The 18,305-nt window shown below is 54.6% G+C and overlaps 3 protein-coding genes across 4 annotated transcripts; 2 read left to right on the top strand and 1 right to left on the bottom strand.

The window, feature by feature from the left end:
* Positions 1–1,377: 1,377 nt before the first annotated feature.
* On the bottom strand, positions 1,378–3,533 carry ERICH4 (glutamate rich 4). Its single transcript, XM_060000944.1, is given in 3 exon segments — positions 1,378–2,091; positions 3,209–3,469; positions 3,471–3,533. Coding segments are annotated over 3 exon segments (516 nt in total). The 3' UTR covers positions 1,378–1,899.
* Positions 3,534–6,892: 3,359 nt separating this feature from the next.
* Positions 6,893–12,830, top strand: DMAC2 (distal membrane arm assembly component 2). The gene is made up of 6 exons (XM_060000943.1): positions 6,893–7,032; positions 8,190–8,386; positions 9,801–9,881; positions 10,637–10,770; positions 10,879–11,041; positions 11,426–12,830. Exons 1-6 carry the CDS (start codon positions 7,015–7,017, stop codon positions 11,604–11,606), a joined length of 774 nt encoding a protein of 257 aa, XP_059856926.1. The 5' UTR covers positions 6,893–7,014; the 3' UTR covers positions 11,607–12,830.
* Positions 12,831–16,117: 3,287 nt separating this feature from the next.
* B3GNT8 (UDP-GlcNAc:betaGal beta-1,3-N-acetylglucosaminyltransferase 8) lies at positions 16,118–18,206 on the top strand. 2 transcript variants are annotated; one of them, XM_059999845.1, is made up of 2 exons: positions 16,118–16,200; positions 16,557–18,206. In XM_059999845.1, exon 2 carries the CDS (start codon positions 16,588–16,590, stop codon positions 17,779–17,781), a length of 1,194 nt encoding a protein of 397 aa, XP_059855828.1. In that variant the 5' UTR covers positions 16,118–16,200; positions 16,557–16,587; the 3' UTR covers positions 17,782–18,206. The 2 variants fall into 2 exon arrangements, with proteins under 2 accessions (XP_059855828.1, XP_059855829.1); XM_059999846.1 differs by lacking the exon at positions 16,118–16,200 and adding an exon at positions 16,202–16,273.
* Positions 18,207–18,305: the final 99 nt, after the last annotated feature.

The following is an 18,305-nucleotide window of genomic DNA, read 5'->3' on the forward strand; positions in this document are numbered from 1 at the left end:
TATTTTTGTCTGTGTTGGGTCTTCGTTGCAGTGCGCGGGCTTCTCACTGAAGTGGCTTCTCTTGTTCTAGGCGCGCGGGCTTCAGTAGTTGTGGCTCGCGGGCTCTAGAGTAGAAGCAGGTTTTTCTGAAGACAGAAATCCCCACGGACAGGAATTCAGCACCTGCCAGCATCTCACTTCTCTGGGAATATCCTCACTCCCAACCAGAAAATTGTTTTGAAGAATCGAAGAAACGCAAGCGTGTATTTTTCCTCACTGGGAGTAATGGTTTTATGAGGAATGTCCAACTGTCTTCCCAGAAGAGCTGTCTCTCCTCAGGCTGGAGCCCTCCACCTGCTGTCTTGGGCATCTTTTCTACAGATGTGGACCTGGGCAGGAGTTATATTTGCAGCCCTGCTTCTATCTGCCTGTCTCCTGAAGGTGGCGCTGTAACACAATTGCAACGCGTCTGGGAATATCGAGGAAACCTCGCCGCTCATCTGCTCACACCCACATTCTTTTTTCAAACGTCTGAAATAGTGCAGTGCAAGAGAAATACAGTGGGAGCTACTTATGTAACTTTAAGCTTTCTAGCAGTCATATTTTAAGATGTAAAAAGAAATAGATGAATAAGCACAGGAAAAGATGCTCAACATCATTAGTCATTAGGGAAATGCAAATCAAAACCACAATGAGGTATCACCTCACAGACATTAGGATGGCTATCATGAAAAAAGGAAAAAAGAAAAGAAAATAACGTGTTGGCGAGGAGGTGGAAAGTTGGAACTCTTGTGCACTGTTGGTGGGAATGACAAATGGTAGAGCCAACAGTATGGTACTTCCTCAAATAATTACACAGAGACTCACCGTACAATCCAGGAATTCCACTTCTGGGGTACATACCTAAAAGAATTGAAAGCAGAGACTTGGACAGATATTTGTACACCCTTGTTCAGAGCAATGTATTTCACCACAGCCAAAAAAAGGTAGAAACAACCCAAGGGCCCCATCGACAAATAAAATGTGGTTGTACATACCACATGTATGGAATATTATTCAGGCTTAAAAAGGAAGGAAATTCTGATACACACTACAACATGGATGAACCCTGAGGACATTATGCTAAGTGACATAGGCCAGTCACGAAAAGACAAATACTATGTGATCCCACTTACATGAGGTCCCTAGGGTAGCGAAACTCATAGAGACACAAAGTCGAAGGGTGGTTGCCAGGGGCTGGGGGAGGGGGAATGGGGACCTGTTGTTTAAGGGGTACAGTTTCCGTTTTGCAAGATGAAAACACATCAACACAACAACGTGAGTATATTTCATACTACTGAATTGTACACTTAAAAATAGTTAAAATGGTAACTTTTATGTTATATGTATTTTACCACAGTAAGAGTTTACAAACAGGTGTAATTAGCTTTAGTCACATTTTTATTTATCCCAGAATATTATCATTTCAAATATTATCATTTCAAAATGTAATTAATTTTTACGATTATTGAAATGTTGTCTATTCTTTTTATCACACCCAACTTGGAAATTCAGCGTGTATTTTACACGTACAGCACACCTCAGTCAGACCTAGCTACTTTTCAAGCACTCAATAGCCATCTGCACGCATCTCCATCATATTTGCAAAGACCCACACCTCCCCTGCAACACACCTGCAGCGCATCTGCAAATACACCTAGAGTTTCTCTGCAAGCCTCCCACATCCCCTGCAAACATGCCCGCAGCTCAGGGGCCCACCCCTCAGTCTAATCTCCGACATTTTCAGAGAAAGCACTTGCTCAAGGAGCGCGTGCCAATGCCAAATCGACGTTTGCAGGTTGATTTGACCTGCAAATCTCCCCATCTTCTTGGCATAAATTTGCACACCATTCATGGGTCCAAAAGCACAGCAGCAGGGCCTCAGATAGTCATTTCAAAGTCAGGGAGGCGGTGACCTGGGGCTGGACCGCACGCCCCCTCCTGCTTCCCTTCCAGCTCTCTGTCCTCCTCCTCTTCCAGGAAGGTGATCAGTTCCTCCTGAATTGCCCCCATCTCCAAGCCCAGGCTGCATAGCTGGCCCAGCAGCTGGACATCCACCAGGCGGAGGTTCACCTGCGGGTGGGAAGGGGCAGTCATGGGCATCCCACCCCAGAGGGCAAGGGGTTAGTGTGCCCCTGCCATGAAACCTGCGTGGGAGCAGGTCTCAGCTCAAGTCCCAGGATCCTGAACCTTTTCCTAGGCCCATCAGCACTTCTTTGTAAAATCCAGTTTTGGCAAGAATCCCCCCTCCTCCTTATTTGATCGGGTTCCTCACCCTCCCCCCTCCCCCAGGTGATGGCGGCTCACCCTGACCCGCCTTCAGCAAGAATCCTGCTAGATAGGTTGAGCCAGAATCCCCCCTATACCCCTGATGTTTCCTCCTTGGAATTTTCTACCCCCTGACCCCTCTCCTGCTCCTTGGCCTTAAATTCCCCCTTGCCCATGCTGTATTCAGAGCTGAGCCCAATCTCTCTCCTCTACTGCAAAATCCCCATCACAGCAGTCTTCATACCTAGAGCCTTGCCATCTTTAACAGGTGTCATAAATTACTTTCTCTTTAACAGTCCTGGCCCACAGCACCGCAGGTGGGATCCTCACTCTGTCCCTGGACCCTGCCTTCCTGCTTCTGTCTCTGATCTCTGCCCTGTCTCCCTTTGTCTTGGTCTCTCCATTGCATTGTCCCTTGCTGTCTCCATCTCTCTCGTTCTTTCTCTGTGTCTTGAGCCCTAGTCTCTTTGTCTCTCTTCTTGGGTCTCCCTCTCTTGTGATCTGTCTCCATCTCTCTGTCTCTACTTGGCTGTCTCTGTCTGTCTCTGTCCTTCCATATCCCTGTCTTTCTGTCTGTCTCTATTTCTCTGCCCCTGCCTTGGACTGTCTCCACCTCTCTGTCTTTCAGATTTAATGAGTCTGTCCTTGTTGCGGCTCTCAATCTCTGCTTTCCATCTCTCGTCTCTTTCTGGGTCTCTCTGTCTCTGCCTCTCTCTAGTCCTGTCTCTCACTCTTTGCGTCTTTCTGTGTCTCTGTGCCCATCGTTCTCTGGGTGTGTGTGTGTCTGCCTCTGCCTCTATTTCTCTATTCCTGTCTCTGACTTTCTGTCTTTCAATCTCTGGCCCTTTTTACTTACATTCATTCCTATTCATTTATCCACTCCCCCCACCCCATCTCTTACCCCTCCAAACCCCTCACTCACCAGCTCCTTCCAGAGCCACAGCAGACTCTCCCTGGCACCTCCAGTGTCAGCCCCTGGGAGCATGAGGGTCTGATCCACCCTCTTCACTGGGGGCACCACCCTCAGGGCCCGTGGGGGTGGGCCCAGCCCTGGGGGCACCAGTCCAGCCTGCCTCAGCTGCTTCCACAGCTCCATAGTCTCTGAGCAGTGGCAGCCAGGAGCAGGAAGTAGCAAGGTCCAGAGTGACCTAGTCCCCTGGGGAGCCGGGGGCTGGGTGGGGGGGAGTAAAGGGCAGTGGGGGGTAGGAGAGGGCCAGCCCCACCCCCTCGGGCCACCCAAAGTCCATTCTCCACTGAGAATCAGCAGCTTCGTGTGTTTTTGTTTTGTTTTAATCAAAGTCTAACCTTAACTCTGCTCACAAGGATCCAACCTCAGCCTCTCTGGCGGAGGTCAAACTCCACCTCTCCCGGCCTCTTCTCAGGCCTGACCCCTCCCCAGTGTGTGGGTGCCAGACCTCACTCATCCTGCCCCCTCCTGGGTCCCACCCACTCCTCCTCCCCAGCCTCCCCTGCAGCCCTCTTCTCCGCTTGATCTCTGGCTTCCCCTGGCTTGGTCCTTGCCAGTCTTCTCCACTCGGGCCCTCCCAGGGCTTCCCAGACAATGTGCCTGAGGAGCCAGGAGTGGCTTCCGAGAAAACGATTCCTTGGCCAGGGTGCCTCGGTGTCCAGGCTGTTGGCCCACAGCTGAGCAGCCAGTTCTGCCGACCCTAGACTTGCCCAGAGACATCATCCCTAGCAGCTTGGGTCCCGTCATGGAGAAGGTGGGGAGGCACTGTGGGCCTCCCTCTGCTAGAACCCCTCTTGCAGGGGTGTTAAAATTCCACCTATACGCCAATGGCTCCCAAGTCTCCCAAGTCTCTGACTCCAGTCCTGACCTCCAGACCACTACTCAGCATCTCCAGCTGGATGTCTCAGGCATCTCAGGGTGAATGTGGTCAAAACAGAACTCTCAGCTGGGATCTACCCCACTGTATTCATTTCCTATTGCTGTTGTAACAAGTGACCACAAACTCAGCGGCTTAAAACAACACAGACTTATCATCTTACAGTTCTAGAGGCCAGAAGTCTAAAGTGTGTCCACAGGTCTGGGTTCCTTCTGGAGGCTGTGGGGGAGAATCCATTTCCTAGCCTTCCCCAGTTTCCAGAAGCCACCTGCATTCATTGGCTCATACGGCCTTCCCTGCATCATTCCAACCTCTTGCACCTGTCATCACGTCCTCTACTTACTGACTTTCCTGCCTCCATCTAAATAGGACTCTGGGACTTCCCTGGAGGTCCAGTGGCTAAGACTCTGCACTCCCAGCGCAGGGAGCCCGGGGTTCGATCCCAGGTCGGGGAATTAAAATCCCACATGAGGCAACTAAGAGTTTGCATGCCACAACTAAAGATCCTGAATGCTGCAACTAAGACCTGGCGCAGACAAATAAATAAATAAATAAATATTTTTATATAAATAAATAGGACTCTTGTGGGACTTCCCTGGCAGTCCACTGGTTAAGACTCTGCACTTCCACTTCAGGGGGCACAGGTTCGATCCCTGGTCGGGGAACTAAGATTCCCACATGCTGTGCAGCATGACCAAAAAAAAAGTAAAATAGAACCCTTGGGACTTCCCTGGTGGCGCAGTGGTTAAGAATCCGCCTGCCAATGCAGGGGACATTGGTTCGAGCCTTGGTCTGGGAAGATCCTACATGCCGCGAAGCAACTAAGCCCGCGAGCCACAACTACTGAAGCCCGCGCCTAGAGCCCGTGCTTCTCAACAAAGAGAAACCACCACAATGAGAAGCTTGTGCACCGCAACGAAGAGTAGCCCCTGCTCGCTGCAACTAGAGAAAGCCCGCGTGCAGCAACGAAGCCCCAACGCAGCCAAAAAAAAAAATAATAAATATAAATACATTTATAAAGAAAAAAAAATAGAACTCTTGTGATTACATTGGGCCTGTCGGGATTATCCAGGATAATCTCCCCATCTCAAGATTCTTAATCACATCTTCCCTTTACCATACAATGTAACATATTCACGAGTTCCAGGAATCAGGATGTGGACATTTGGGGGGCGGGGGAACTATTCAGCCTACCACACCTACCCTTCCATACCTGCTACTTTCCCAGTTTCCCCCTCTCCAAAAATGGCATCGCTATCCTTTTAGTTTCTCGAACTATTGGCTCTTTCTTCAAAACAGACTCATAGGGGCTTCCCTGGTGGCGCAGTGGTTGAGAGTCTGCCTGCCGATGCAGAGGACACGGGTTTGTGCCCAGGTCCGGGAAGATCCCACATGCCGCGGAGCAGCTGGGCCCGTAAGCCATGGCCGCTGAGCCTGCGCGTTCGGAGCCTCTGCTCCACAACGGGAGAGGCCGCGTCAGTGAGAGACCCGCGTACCGCAAAAAAAAAAAAAAAAGACTCATAATCTGAGCACTTAGCACTTCCACTGCCCGGTCCCTGCAGCTGCCCCCATTCATCTCTTGTCTGGACGATTGCAGTAGCCTCTTTGCTGGCTCCGTGCTTCCCCCCTTGCTCTCTAAGGTCTGTTCTCCACCTGGCAGAAACGATCTTTACAAAATGTAAATCAGATCGTGGCATGCCCCGGCGAACGGAATAAAGCAGTTTCTTGCTAACCTCTCTGACCCAGTCTCCCACCTCTCTCTCTGCAAGCTGGTCCCACCTCTGGGCCTTTGCACTGGCTGTACCTCTCTGCCTGAAACACTTTTTCCCCAGATCTTTGTTTTTGTTTTTGTTTTTGCGGTACGCGGGCCTCTCACTGCTGCAGCCTCTCCCGCTGCGGAGCACAGACTCCGGACGCGCAGGCCCAGCGTCCATGGCTCACGGGCCCAGCTGCTCGGTGGCACGTGGGATCCTCCCGGACCGGGGCACGAACCCGCGTCCCCTACATCGGCAGGCAGACTCTCAACCACTGCGCCACCAGGGAAGCCCTCCCCCAGATCTTTGAATGGCTGTTTCCTTGTTATCCTTCACCTCCACTTAAATGTCACCACTTCACAGAGGTCTTTGCTGATGGCCCTGTGCCCCAGTCACTCCCTGTTATATTGCCTGTTTTTATTTGCCTCTTATCAAACACTGTCTGAAATTATCTTGCTTATTCATGTGTTTCTTATCTAGCCTCTTCCTGCCTGGAATGTCGACTCCCTGAGAAAGAGCCTTGGTCCCATGGCAACCTCACTACTGCAACAGTGCCTGCCACGTGGTAGGACTCAGTAAATATTTGTAGAAGGAATGAATGAGTAATTCTATCCACAAGACTTCATATTGAATTTTCACATTAAGATGTAGCCTGGAACTCCAAACTGAAATTGCCAACACATCACAATACTAGTCTTGAGATCTCACCTCTGTCCTTTACCCTGAGGTCTAACCTCACCATCTACTGGACGCTTCCCTTCCCTGACCCTGCTTTAAAGAAGAGGCGGACAGTTTCTCAACGCATCATTCCCTGTTCTAAGGAGGTAGCAAGTTAGAGGTAGAAGAAGTCCTCAGGTGGACTAAGAGTGCAGTCGGAGGGAAGGATGGTATTCCGACAGGAAGAACTGCCCACGCTCTCCTAGGGAAAGGCTGCCGAGTCCCATTTTAAGGCCCATGGCAGAGGGAGCTCCAAGCGATCCCTAAACCCGAGAAGGGTAATAAGTGTGTGCTCCTTTAAGAGGAGGGCTGGAAAAAATGGAGGGGGCGTGGCCATAAGAGACGCCCAACCCTGAACCGGGTGGGTTAGGTAAGAAAAGACCAGCCCCTTCCGGTTACGTAATCCTAGCGAGATGGCGGCCCCCGGGGCGGTAAGTGAACGGAGCTTCTGGAGCCCCCCAATTAATGTCCGCTCTGATTTCAGGGCCTCTGTCGGCGCCCAGGGACCAAGTAGCGAGGGGGAGCAGGGGGCCTCTCCCGCTAGGCCTGGAGCTGGGCGCGGAGACGTGTAGCCGTCGGGGGCCGGGAAGGATCGGTGAGGCTCCCAGGCCGCGGAGGAGAGAAACCAGTGGCAACCAATGGGGAAGCAGCGCGTGCGGTCCGAGAAAGCGCGCCCAGCCAATCAGAGGGAGGGATCCGACTGCGAGCTCCTGGAGCCGAGGGGCTGGCGAGAGTGGGACCTGCAAGGGATGAGGGTTTGGGAGGGATTGGCAGAGAAACTGGGATTTGAGGTGCAAGGGTAGGGAACCAAAGGTGAGGGAAACTCATGGGAGAGTTAGAAATTTTGATGGAAAATCAAAGGGATGATGGGGGGTGGGGGCAGGATCCAAGAGGTGAATTTGGGAATTCTAAGGGAAGGACCTAGGGGAAATTAAGGGGAGGATTTGCCATATTGTGGAGAGAATTTAGAAGGAATTGGGCAAAATCAAGGAATGGACCTAGGAAAACTTAAAGTAAGAGGTTGGGAACTTAAGAGGAATTTTAAGGGAGAGTAAGGATCTGGGCAAAATTATTGGGAGAACTTGGTTAAAGCAAAAAGAGAAATTGAAGCAGACTAAGAGAAAACTTTGGAGGCGAAATTGAAGGAAGAGTTTGGGAGCTTTAAGAGATAAGCTAAGGGTGGTTTGGAGAGAAATTAAGATTATATTTGGGGGAAAGGAATGCGTTATTCAGGAAGTCTGGTGGGATTTGGATAAAATTAAGGGGCGAATTTGTGGGACATTAAGAGTTCAGATAATAGAGGTTTTGAGAGAAAGTGAGGGCTTAGGGGGAAATTAGGGGGAGAATTTAGGAAAACCAAGACCGTTTGGCCAAATCAAAGAGAATTTAAGGTTGATTAAGGGGAGGAACTTGGGGGAAACATGGGGAAATTTTATGGATCCGAAAGAATTGGAAGTTCTAAGAGAAGAATTAAGTGAGCAGGGAAGCACTGAGGAGGGGAGATTTGGGAGCAAAAGCAGGGGGACCTGGCTGTGTGTCTCACAGGAGGCTCCAGGCTCAGCCTCTCCTCCCCTCTCCTCCTCCCCAGTCCCTTCGCCTGGTGGCTCCAGTATGGAACAGGGGTACCAGCGGCATCCGTGGCCTGAGCAGGTCAGTGGACCCGGAGGGCAGTCAGAGGAAGGGGAGGACGCTGCTCCAGTTCCTGGCTGACCACTTCTATGATGTGGAGGCTGTGAGGGAGTACCTGCTCCATAAGCAGGTGTTGAAGGTGCTCCGGAAAAATCGGTGAGAACCCCTGGCCTGCACGACCCTGCTGTTCAGGCCTCCCCAGTCAGTGCCCACCCTGCCCTTGCCACTCCTGGCAGGCCTGGGGCTTCCAGTGCCAGCCTTGCCCACTTGCATCTTCGTCTCCAGCCCACACACTTCCCAAGCTCTCCGGCTCACAGACGCAACCCAACGCCCATCTCTTCTTGGAGGTCTAGCTGGTACTTCAGACCTAACATGGCTAACCCTTGGTTTCCCCCGTAAAAAGTCTTCTCACCCCCAAGCCTTCTCCATCCCAGTCAACGGCACCATTGCTTACCCAGTTGTTCAGACCACATTCTAAGGAATCCCTGATTCCTCTCTTTGCATCCCTTCCCTCCACATCCAGTCCATCAATAAAATACCAGAATATCCCAAATTTGACCGGTGGTCGGTCACCTCCTCGCTGTTTATAGCCTGGTCTGAGCCCTTTCATTTTATGGTTCGATTACTGCAGTCATCTCCTAACTGGTCACCTTTTGCCCCCTATTATAGTCTACACAGCAGCCAGAGGACTCTTAAGAAAGGGAAACAGATAACATTACTACTTTGTTTAAAACCCTCAAATGGGGCCTTCCCTGGCAGTCCAGTGGTTAAGACTTTGCCTTCTAATACAGGGGGTGCAGGTTCAATCCCTGGTCGTGGAGCTAAGATCCCTCATGCCTCGTGGCCAAAAGACCAAAACATAAAACAGAAGCATTACTATAACAAACACAATAAAGACTTTAAAAATGGTCCACATCAAAAAAAAAAAAATCTTAAAAAAAAACCCCTCAAATGGTTTCCAACCGCAACTAGAATAAAAGCCAAACTCTAAGGCCGAAAACCTGGCCCCTACTGAGCTCTGAGACCCCTACCAGGGACACCCCTCACCCCCGCTAGCTCAGTGTCCTTATTGCTATTCGTTCAACCATCGTAATTCAAGCCCTGAGCCTTTGCACTAGCTGTTCCCTTAGCCTGGCAGATTCTTACCTTGGCCTCTGCATTCCTTCCCACACTCAAATCTCTGCTCAAGTGTCACCTCTTCCAAGCAGCATTTCTTAACACCCAAATTAAATTAGCCTCCTCTATCCCTACCCCTGACCCAAGCCACTCCTGGTCTGTCCCTTGGTGTTAATTTCATCACAGAATTGACACTCTGCAATTTGTTTTTACTTCCCGGTTACCTGTTTCCCCGGTGAAATAACTTCACAAGGGCAGGGACACTTATCTGCCTTTTGATTACCACTGTCTCCCGGTGCCCAGCACTTCACAGGCCCTCAGTAAATATTTGCAGTCTTTCCTGCCTGCCAGTCTCAGTCCTGTGCTGTGGACTCTGACCCTCTCAGCTGCACTGGGGCCTGGCGAGGGGTGTGGTGTTCCCAAGGCTCACCCTCGGCTACTGTTCTCCCGGCAGGTCCTCCACCTACATCAAGGAGCGATATGGCCCCTACGTCGCAGGTGCCTATTTCATCCTGAAGCAGGGAGGCGCAGTCAAGTATGATGGCAAAGGTGTCACAGTGGGGTTGGGGGAGGCGGGAGAGCGGCTGTCTAAGCCCCGGGCTCTTCAGTCAGTCAGACAGGCATCCGTGCGTGCCCTGGTCTCTGCCCCCTCCTGGCTGTGTGGCTGGGGACTTGTTCCTGACATCTGTAAAATGGGATGGTAGTTGTGTCTAACCTACAAGGTGCGCTGTAAAGATTCAAAGATATTTTGCAATCTGGACGCTTGTCACAGGTCACAGGCTGGCTTAGCACGTGGCTCAGTCGGCGTTAGTGCGTCTTCTCCTTCCTCCTTTCCCCTCCTTTTTCTTGCCTTCCTCCTCCTCCCTTTGTTTTCCCCTTTACTTTCCTTTTTTGAAAACAATTCATGTAGGCTTCATCTGTCCCTCATCTTGGTTCCAAGTAAAATTTTCACTTGGTTTGAGCACTTCCTCCAGCACCTTCCTTAGAAATGATGTACCTGTCTGAAAACACCTCAACTTTTGCCCATCTACAAGGATTCTTGTCGTATAGCTCTTTTCTCTGTTCTCAGTAATCTCTCCGACCCTCAACTTCCCGGTATGTAAAATTGGCCACATGTTCCATCTTTGATGGGGTTGTCAGGGGATCCAGTGAGACCAGACGCGTAAAGCCCTTAGTTCAGGGCCTGGTGTGTAGTGCGTGTGCCATGTTCTCTTATTACGGGGCTGGGAGTGTTCTCAAGAGGTTGGTGGCCTGGGGGACCCTGCTGACACTCCCTCTCCCCCCTTCCAGGTTTCAGGACAAGGAGTGGATGCGGCCAAATGGGCGTGGTCTCTCTGGTGAGCTCTGGAAGCTCCGGGAGGTGCCTATAGAAGCTGTTGACGCCAGCGGCTGTGCCATCACCTACCAAGGCCTGGACAACCTCTGTGAGTGGGGTGTGGCGGGGACGGGTGGAGGTGGGCAAGGTCTGCGCTTTCCCTTTCGTGGTGGGCCCCAGAAGGACCCTCAGTGCCGTCTGCCCTCTGCCCCTGCAGTGGCCCTGAAGGAGCTCCAGTCCCTGTCGCTGCAGTGTTGTCCCCACGTGGATGACTGGTGTCTCAGCCGCCTCTACCAGCTAGCCAACTCGCTACGAGAGCTCTCGCTGGCCGGCTGCCCCCGCATCTCTGAACGGGGCCTCGCCTGCCTCCACCACCTCCAGTGAGACCTCAGCTCAGGCTGGGCCCCCAGCCAGGGAGGGGCGCTCTTGGGCACTTCCCACATCCCTGCCTCCACGGTGGACCTAGAGCGTTTGCGGTGGGTCAGCACAGATGAGTGGCACAGGGAGCCTCTAGGAGGATGGGAGGACTCCTAGCCTGCCTTTCTTTTTGTTTTAATGAGACCCCAAGAAATTTACACTGTTGCAGAACCACAGTAGGAGCCAGAGGTGTCTGTTTGTAATGAACACGGTGGGTCTCACGTAGTTGAACAAAGATTTTTATTAGAAAGCTAGGGGTTAACGTGGGGGTGGGTACGCTCCCATACACCCGCTGCCACAGACACCATCCTCATGCGTGTCCTCACGCCCCAACCTTGCCTCCTCAGGAACCTCCGCAGATTGGACATCTCTCACCTTCCTGCCGTGTCCAACCCAGGCCTCACTCAGATCTTGGTGGAGGAGATGCTGCCCAACTGTGAGGTTCTGGGGGCTGACTGGGCCCAGGGCCTCAAGTTGGGGCCAGAGGAGCAGTCCCACGACACAGCCAGCAGCCCCATCCCTGCCTAGCCTTTGGCCCCGTCCGTGTGGAGCTGGGTCTCAGCTGGGCTGTGCTGAGAGGTTAACAGCTCACCCTTCTTCTAGCTTCCAGTTGGGTTCATTCAACTCGGGGGGTCGGGCTAGGATCAGAGGCACTGGCAGGTCAGAGGCAAGAGGAGTGAGGTGGCTTGTCCCCTACCGCGGGGGTGCTCTGGCTGGCTGCACCCTGGGGTGAAGCTCGCAGCTCCTGTCAGCCTGTCAGGCAGCCCTTTCCACACCATTCTCTCCTTCCCAGTCCCAGGAACCCCCGTCTCCTGCCTCTTCAGGCCTGGGGGAGGTAAGGGCTTCTGGCTGCAAGTAGCCTCAGGGAGTTGCACTCTCCCTTGTGGTGCTCCCACAGCGCGCCCACCTCTATGTCAAGAAACTTCTCTTGACTTTTGTCAGAGAAACCTCGACTTTTCTCAGAAGACTCTTGTAGGATTATCTCACTTGAGTGTGCTACTGTTTCCTGCCAGGACCTGACTGATACAGAAGGTGCTATGGGCATTTTATAGGGATGGTTCTTCCCTGTGTGGGACGACTTAAGCTCACTGCAGGCTGAAGCATCCCTGGGCCACACCCACTAAATGCTGGGAGCATCCCAAGCCCCACAGTGTTCTCGCTTATTGAGTTACCGACTCAGCTCCAACTTCAGCTGGCTTGTTTGCTCTGTGAAAATTGATCTGGGCCTTTGAAATATTTTTCCTTTGCTAAGTGGCCTGATAAGGTTTGCCAGTAGAGGGCGCTCGAGAGACGTTCCTTGAGAGAGGCAAGGCTTTTGCTTTCTGGCGGCACTCAGGAGTGCCAGCTCAGCGGCCCTGCAGCACATGACTGCCCCGCGCACCTGCTTCCTGAAGCGTCAGGTGGTCAGCAGCTTCCCCGGCACCCACCACCCCTGACCTGGCAGTTCTATAGAGCCTCCACTGACGCACCTCCCTGTGGATGCCTCTCCACCACACCCCTGAAGGTGGATTTCCAGTAAATTCCAAGGCACCTTACCAATGAATCTCCCTCCTTATTTCACTTTGCTGTGAAAGTCATTAATTCTCTATATTAAACTTTTCCCTGTTCAAATTACCGTATGGTTTTTCTTCTCTCCAGACTGGATCCAAACTGATAGAGCACTGGCATTTGGAGTGTTCCCAGAGATAAACACACAAAGATGGGATTTGGGGCTTGGTTTCATCCCGCCTTTGGCTTGAGTGCATTGCTAAGCTCCTCGGCAGTGGGAAAGGAGACATTAGAAATCCATGGGCTAAACGTCCATCGACAGATGAATGGATAAAGAAGATGTACATATATACAATGGAATATTAGCCATTAAAAAGAATGAAATAATGCCATTTGCAGCAACATGGATGGACCTGGAGATTATCATACTAAGTGAATTAAGTCAGACAGAGAAAAACATCATACGATATCACTTATATACAGAATCTAAAAAAAAAAAAAGATACAAATGAACTTAAAAAACAGGAACAGACTCATTTAGAGAACCAAGCTTAAGGTTACCAGGGGGGAAGGGTGGGGGGGAGGGATGGACTGGGAGTTTGAGATTGACATGTACACACTGCTATATTTAAAATATCAATAGATAGGGAATCGCCTGGTGGTCCAGTGGTTAGGACTCCCGTGCTTCCGCTGCTGAGGGCGCAGGTTCAATCCCTGGTTGGGGAACTAAGACCCCACAAGCCGCGTAGTGCGGCCAAAAACATTTAAAAAATAAAAAATAGATAACCAACAAGGACCTAATGTATAACACAGGGAACTCTGCTCCATATTCTGTAATAACCTAAATGGGAAAAGAATTTGAAAAAGAACAGATACATGCACATTAATCACTTTGCTATTCACCTGAAACTAACACAACATTGTTAATCAACTATACTCCAATATAAAATAAAAATTAAAAAAAACCCAAAAATCTAAGGCATGCAACCGCATCACGAAAACGCTATTGCCTGGGGTCGTGATGAGGTGCCAACTGAAGCCTTGTGCCCCGGGAGGCCCTATGGCTGCTGCACTTGATGCTGTGGCAGTAATGACAGTTCTAAAGATAGGGCCAGGCAGATTGCCTGGAGTGCCCAGCTCAAGTCACCCCTTCAGAATTGGAAAGCTCCCATGGCAGTCCCCCACCGCCCCCCAAAGTTCTTACTTGTAGATACTGCTGAAAATACAACACAACATTTGGGTTTTCGAGTTGCTGAGTTATGACAGTTGAATTCTCAGTCTTGACAAGTTTCTCATAAGAAAGTGAGGGCACTGGTAAACAGTGGGATCCAGAAATCTGGAATCGGGTCATCTGGTTGGACCCAAAGGAAAGATGATCTCGAACTCCCAAGTCACTGGGAGCCTCCCTTACCCGTGTGAGGAGACCACCAGCTAGCCTGCTCACAAGCATTCCCTGCTGCCACTAGACCCACAGATGCCAGGGGTCAAGTCTCAGCACGCTCCAGAGGACAGGTGCTCACTACGACCCAGAAGGGAACTGCTCTTACACTGAAGGGCAAGACTTGCAGACAGATGTAGAGTCAACTCTGGGGAACCTGCACAGCAGTGGGTTCTCAGGGTGTTAGGCCAGTGGATCTTACACTGCATGGGGCCAAGTTCACCGCTAGGAGGGCACTTACTAGAGCTTCTGGGTATAACAAGTTAGCCAGTGCAGCTGGCGTGGTCCGGACAGCTTGCTTAGTTGGCTGGCCGGCATTTGGACTCAACAGTGACCTACAGTTACTAAGGCGAGAAGCCAGAACCGCCCTCGCATAATCTGGAGAGGGAGATTCAAAGGCTGGGGGAGACAGGAAGGTGGGGTGCTCCGCTTTCAGCCCGCACATCCACCCGACCGCGCTCCACAAGAGGGCAGCTCTTCAGTCATTCTCGACGTTCCACTTTACCTTCCGGCTGCCAAGCAGTTTCTCTCTCCTGACTGGAGCATTTGCAGACTGAGGCACGCGGCCGCTCGGCCCCCGGTGGAGAAACCTCCGCGCCCTGGGAGAAGCTAGATGAGCCGAGTCGGGGGGGGCCTGGACGGCTCCACCCCGGCCTGGGGGGAAGAGGGCTTGGAGACCCCTTCCAAGGTTTCTCAGGGCCCGGCCCCAGCCCCCTCTTGCTTTTATTCCATCAGTATTCCCCACCTTCTCCATACCCTCGTCCTCCATCTGGTCCCATGGGCTCCATTATTCAATCCTGGGGAGAGGGAATCCGCTAGACAGATGATCAGCTGCTGCTGCCCTGTCCAGGACAGGGTTCCTGAGGTGATCTGGGCAGTTCCCAACCCGGGTGGGGGTGAAGGGGGTCAGGCCGGGCTCACTGGGGGGCCCTGCGTCCCAGCCCAGGCTCCAGGAGCTCTGGTATGAGGCGGCCCCACCTGCCTGCCACCCCAGACAGCTGATGCAGCCCAAACAGCAGACGCCTCCGGAGGGCTGCGACGGAAACACCGGCAGACACCCTCTCTGGTCCCGGGGGGCCGGATGGGAGTGTCCCTGGAATCACCATGCCTGCCGCTGTCGGCAGAGCCAGGGCCTCAGGGCGTGGCAGAGCCAGGGCCTCAGGGCGTGGCAGAGTCAGGGCCTGCGTGTGCGACCAGGGAGGGAGGGAGGAGGCACAGGGGTCAGCGCAGCTCCAGGGCTCCTGGTGCCCCCCACCGCCCCGTTCACTGCCCTCTGGCTTGGCCCGCCCTCCCCCCACCCCTTCCATCTGCTCCTCCCCGGCTCCTCTCTGGGTCTGGCTGCCTCTGCCTGGCTCTGGCTCCGTTGGCAGACTCCCTGCTCTCTGCTCCCACCCCGTCGTCCCTCCACCTGCCCCTGCACATCTCTCCACCCTCCCCCACAAGGGCTTCCCTTATCTCTCGCCAGCTGTCTCCACCTTCCCGTCCTATCTCTCTCTTCTTGCAGCTCTCTCCTCTGGGCCTTCCTGAATCTCTGCCGCCTGTTTCCTCCCTGCCTGCCCCCGGGGTCTCCCTGGCTGTCTCTTCTTTCTCTGCAATGTCGGTCTCTGCCTGTATCCCCTCCTCCCCACCAGCCCCCTTCCCCATCCCCACCCTGACTCCGGGCCACACACCCCCACCTCTGGCAAGGTCACCCATGCCCTTTCAGCACAGTCACACACACACACACACACCCTCCTCCCCCGGCCAGGCCCTGCCCCTGGCCTCCAGCCTGGCCACTTCAGGACTCTGCCTGCCCTTGGGCCATTCTGACACTTCCCAGCCCCTCGGCCTCACCCTCCCTTGGACTCTCTCCCAGGCCCCCTGGTTCTCCCCTCCCCAGCCTGTCAGCTCCCGGTCTCTGCAGCCACCCCTGCACCTTTCCCGCTGTCTCACCAGAAAATCAGCCCCAACACGCCACAGCCCCATCCCTCAGGTCTGCCTCCTGTCCTCCCCCCTCCCCTCCCTCAGCCCCGCCCCGGTCCCTCCCGGCCCCTGGGGCCCTCCCAGCCTCCCACAGACCGGCTGGGCTGGGCTGGGCTGGGCTGGGCTGGGCTGGGCTGGAGAACAACAGCGCTGGAGACACCAGCGCTGCCGGACGAGGGCAGAGGGCCAGCCCAAGGCCCAGGGCGCTGGAGCTGGCCAGAGCCAGACCCAGAGGTAAAGGGGAGGGAGCCGTGCCTGGGGTGGGGACTGTCGGGCGAGGAGGTGACCCCGGTGATACTGACTCCTGGTAAGGGGGATGAACTGGGGGGAGAGGGAGGTTGGAAAGGCGGAGTCCCTGGTCTCTGGGGTGCGGATGGGGAATAGGTAGCCTCCCGGGTTTCTACGAAAGTGGAAGGAGCTAGGCTGAGTGGAAAGAACAGGGTGCTGGAATGCGAGTAGAATAGGGATTCGTACAGGGTCGTTGGTGGAGGGCTGGTTTAGGGTCTGAGACTACGAGAAGCCCTGGAGGGCTCGGCAGGGCCCGAGGGCCCGCCCCTGCACCCCAAAAGGCCTCTGTGGCTCTTTCGCAGGTCCCACAGCTGCCCTTTCCTGGGCCGGGTCATGCGCTGCCCCAAGTGCCTTCTCTGCCTGTCAGCACTGCTCACACTCTTGGGCCTCAAAGTGTACATCGAGTGGACGTCTGAGCCCCGGCTGGGTAAGGCCTACCCGGGACCCCGCAGCACCCCACCAGGCCCCACGCCAGCCAGCCCCGAGCCCACCCTGCCGGCTAACCTCTCGGCCCGTCTGGGCCAGACTGACCCGCTGCCCTCGGCCTACTGGAACCAGCAGCAGTGGCGGTTGGGGACCCTGCCCAGTGGGGACAGCACTGAGGTGGGGGGCTGCCGCGCTTGGGGAGCTGCCGCTGCGGCCGAGATCCCCGACTTCGCCTCCTACCCCGAGGACCTCCGCCACTTCCTGCTGTCGGCAGCCTGCCGGAGCTTCCCACGGTGGCTGCCCAGGGGTGGCGGTGGCCAGGTGGCCAGCTGCGAGGACCCCGACGTCCCCTACCTGCTGTTGGCCGTCAAGTCGGAACCAGGGCGCTTTGCAGAACGACAGGCCGTGAGGGAGACGTGGGGCAGGCCGGCTCCCGGGGTCCGGCTGCTCTTCCTGCTGGGGTCCCCGGCGGGCGAGGGGAGGCCTGACCTAGGCTCCCTGGTGGCCTGGGAGAGCCGCCGCTACAGCGACCTGCTGCTCTGGGACTTCCTTGACGCCCCCTTCAACCAGACGCTCAAGGACCTCCTGCTGCTGGCCTGGCTGGGCCGCCACTGCCCCAGCGTGAGCTTCATCCTGCAAGCCCTGGATGACGCCTTCGTGCGCGTCCCCGCCCTTCTGGACCACCTGCGGGCCCTGCCGCCCAGCACGGCCCGTGGCCTCTACCTGGGTGAGGTCTTCACCCAGGCCAAGCCCCTCCGGAAGCCTGGAGGACCCTTCTACGTGCCTGGGTCCTTCTTTGAAGGCGGCTACCCAGCCTACGCAAGTGGGGGCGGCTACATCATCGCGGGCCGCTTGGCACCCTGGCTGCTGCGGGCGGCGGCCCGCGTGGCGCCCTTCCCCTTCGATGATGTCTACACCGGCCTGTGCTTCCAAGCCCTGGGCCTGGCCCCCAGGACCCACAAAGGCTTCCTCACGGCCTGGCCGGCAGGCCGCACTGCTGACCCCTGTGCTTTCCGTGACCTGCTGCTGGTGCGGCCCCTCAGCCCCCAGGACAGCGTCCGGCTCTGGAAACAGCTGCGGGACCCTCAGCTCCAGTGCTGAGACTCGGAGGTGGGGCAGGGCGGGGAGGGCAGACCTGGCCTGGGCCTTGGCGCCAGCCCCTTGTTCAGCCTCTCTTTCTAGGCCTCGGTGCGAGGAAGGAGGTCCTGGAATGGAGGCTGCCTGAGCCCTCCCTGGGCCTCCCCAAGAGGCGACAGACTGTTGCCGTCTTTCAGTTTCTGAGGCCTGGAGTCGTCGTCTCTGTCTACGGGGCCTGGAGTCAGTCGTCTCTGTCTATGGGGCCTTGAGGCAGTTTACGGAGCAAAGCTCAGCTGCACCCTGACCTTCACACCAGACGCTCTCCCCACCCTTACTGGGCAAGGCCGGCTCCGATGGCCTCTCGGTCACCTTGCTAGACACCAGCTCTGACCCGTTCTACGGGAGACAAGAGGCCCTCTCCGGAGGACTCCACCCCCACCCTGCTTGCTGAAGCTTCTGGAGGAAGACGATAGCTCAACAGCCTCGGCCTTATTTATCTCAACTGGAGAAGCACGGGCAGCCCCAAACCAGTCATGCTGGCCTCTCCT

This window comes from Delphinus delphis, chromosome 20 (assembly GCF_949987515.2).
Source record: "Delphinus delphis chromosome 20, mDelDel1.2, whole genome shotgun sequence".
NCBI classification, from domain to species: Eukaryota; Metazoa; Chordata; class Mammalia; order Artiodactyla; family Delphinidae; genus Delphinus; species Delphinus delphis.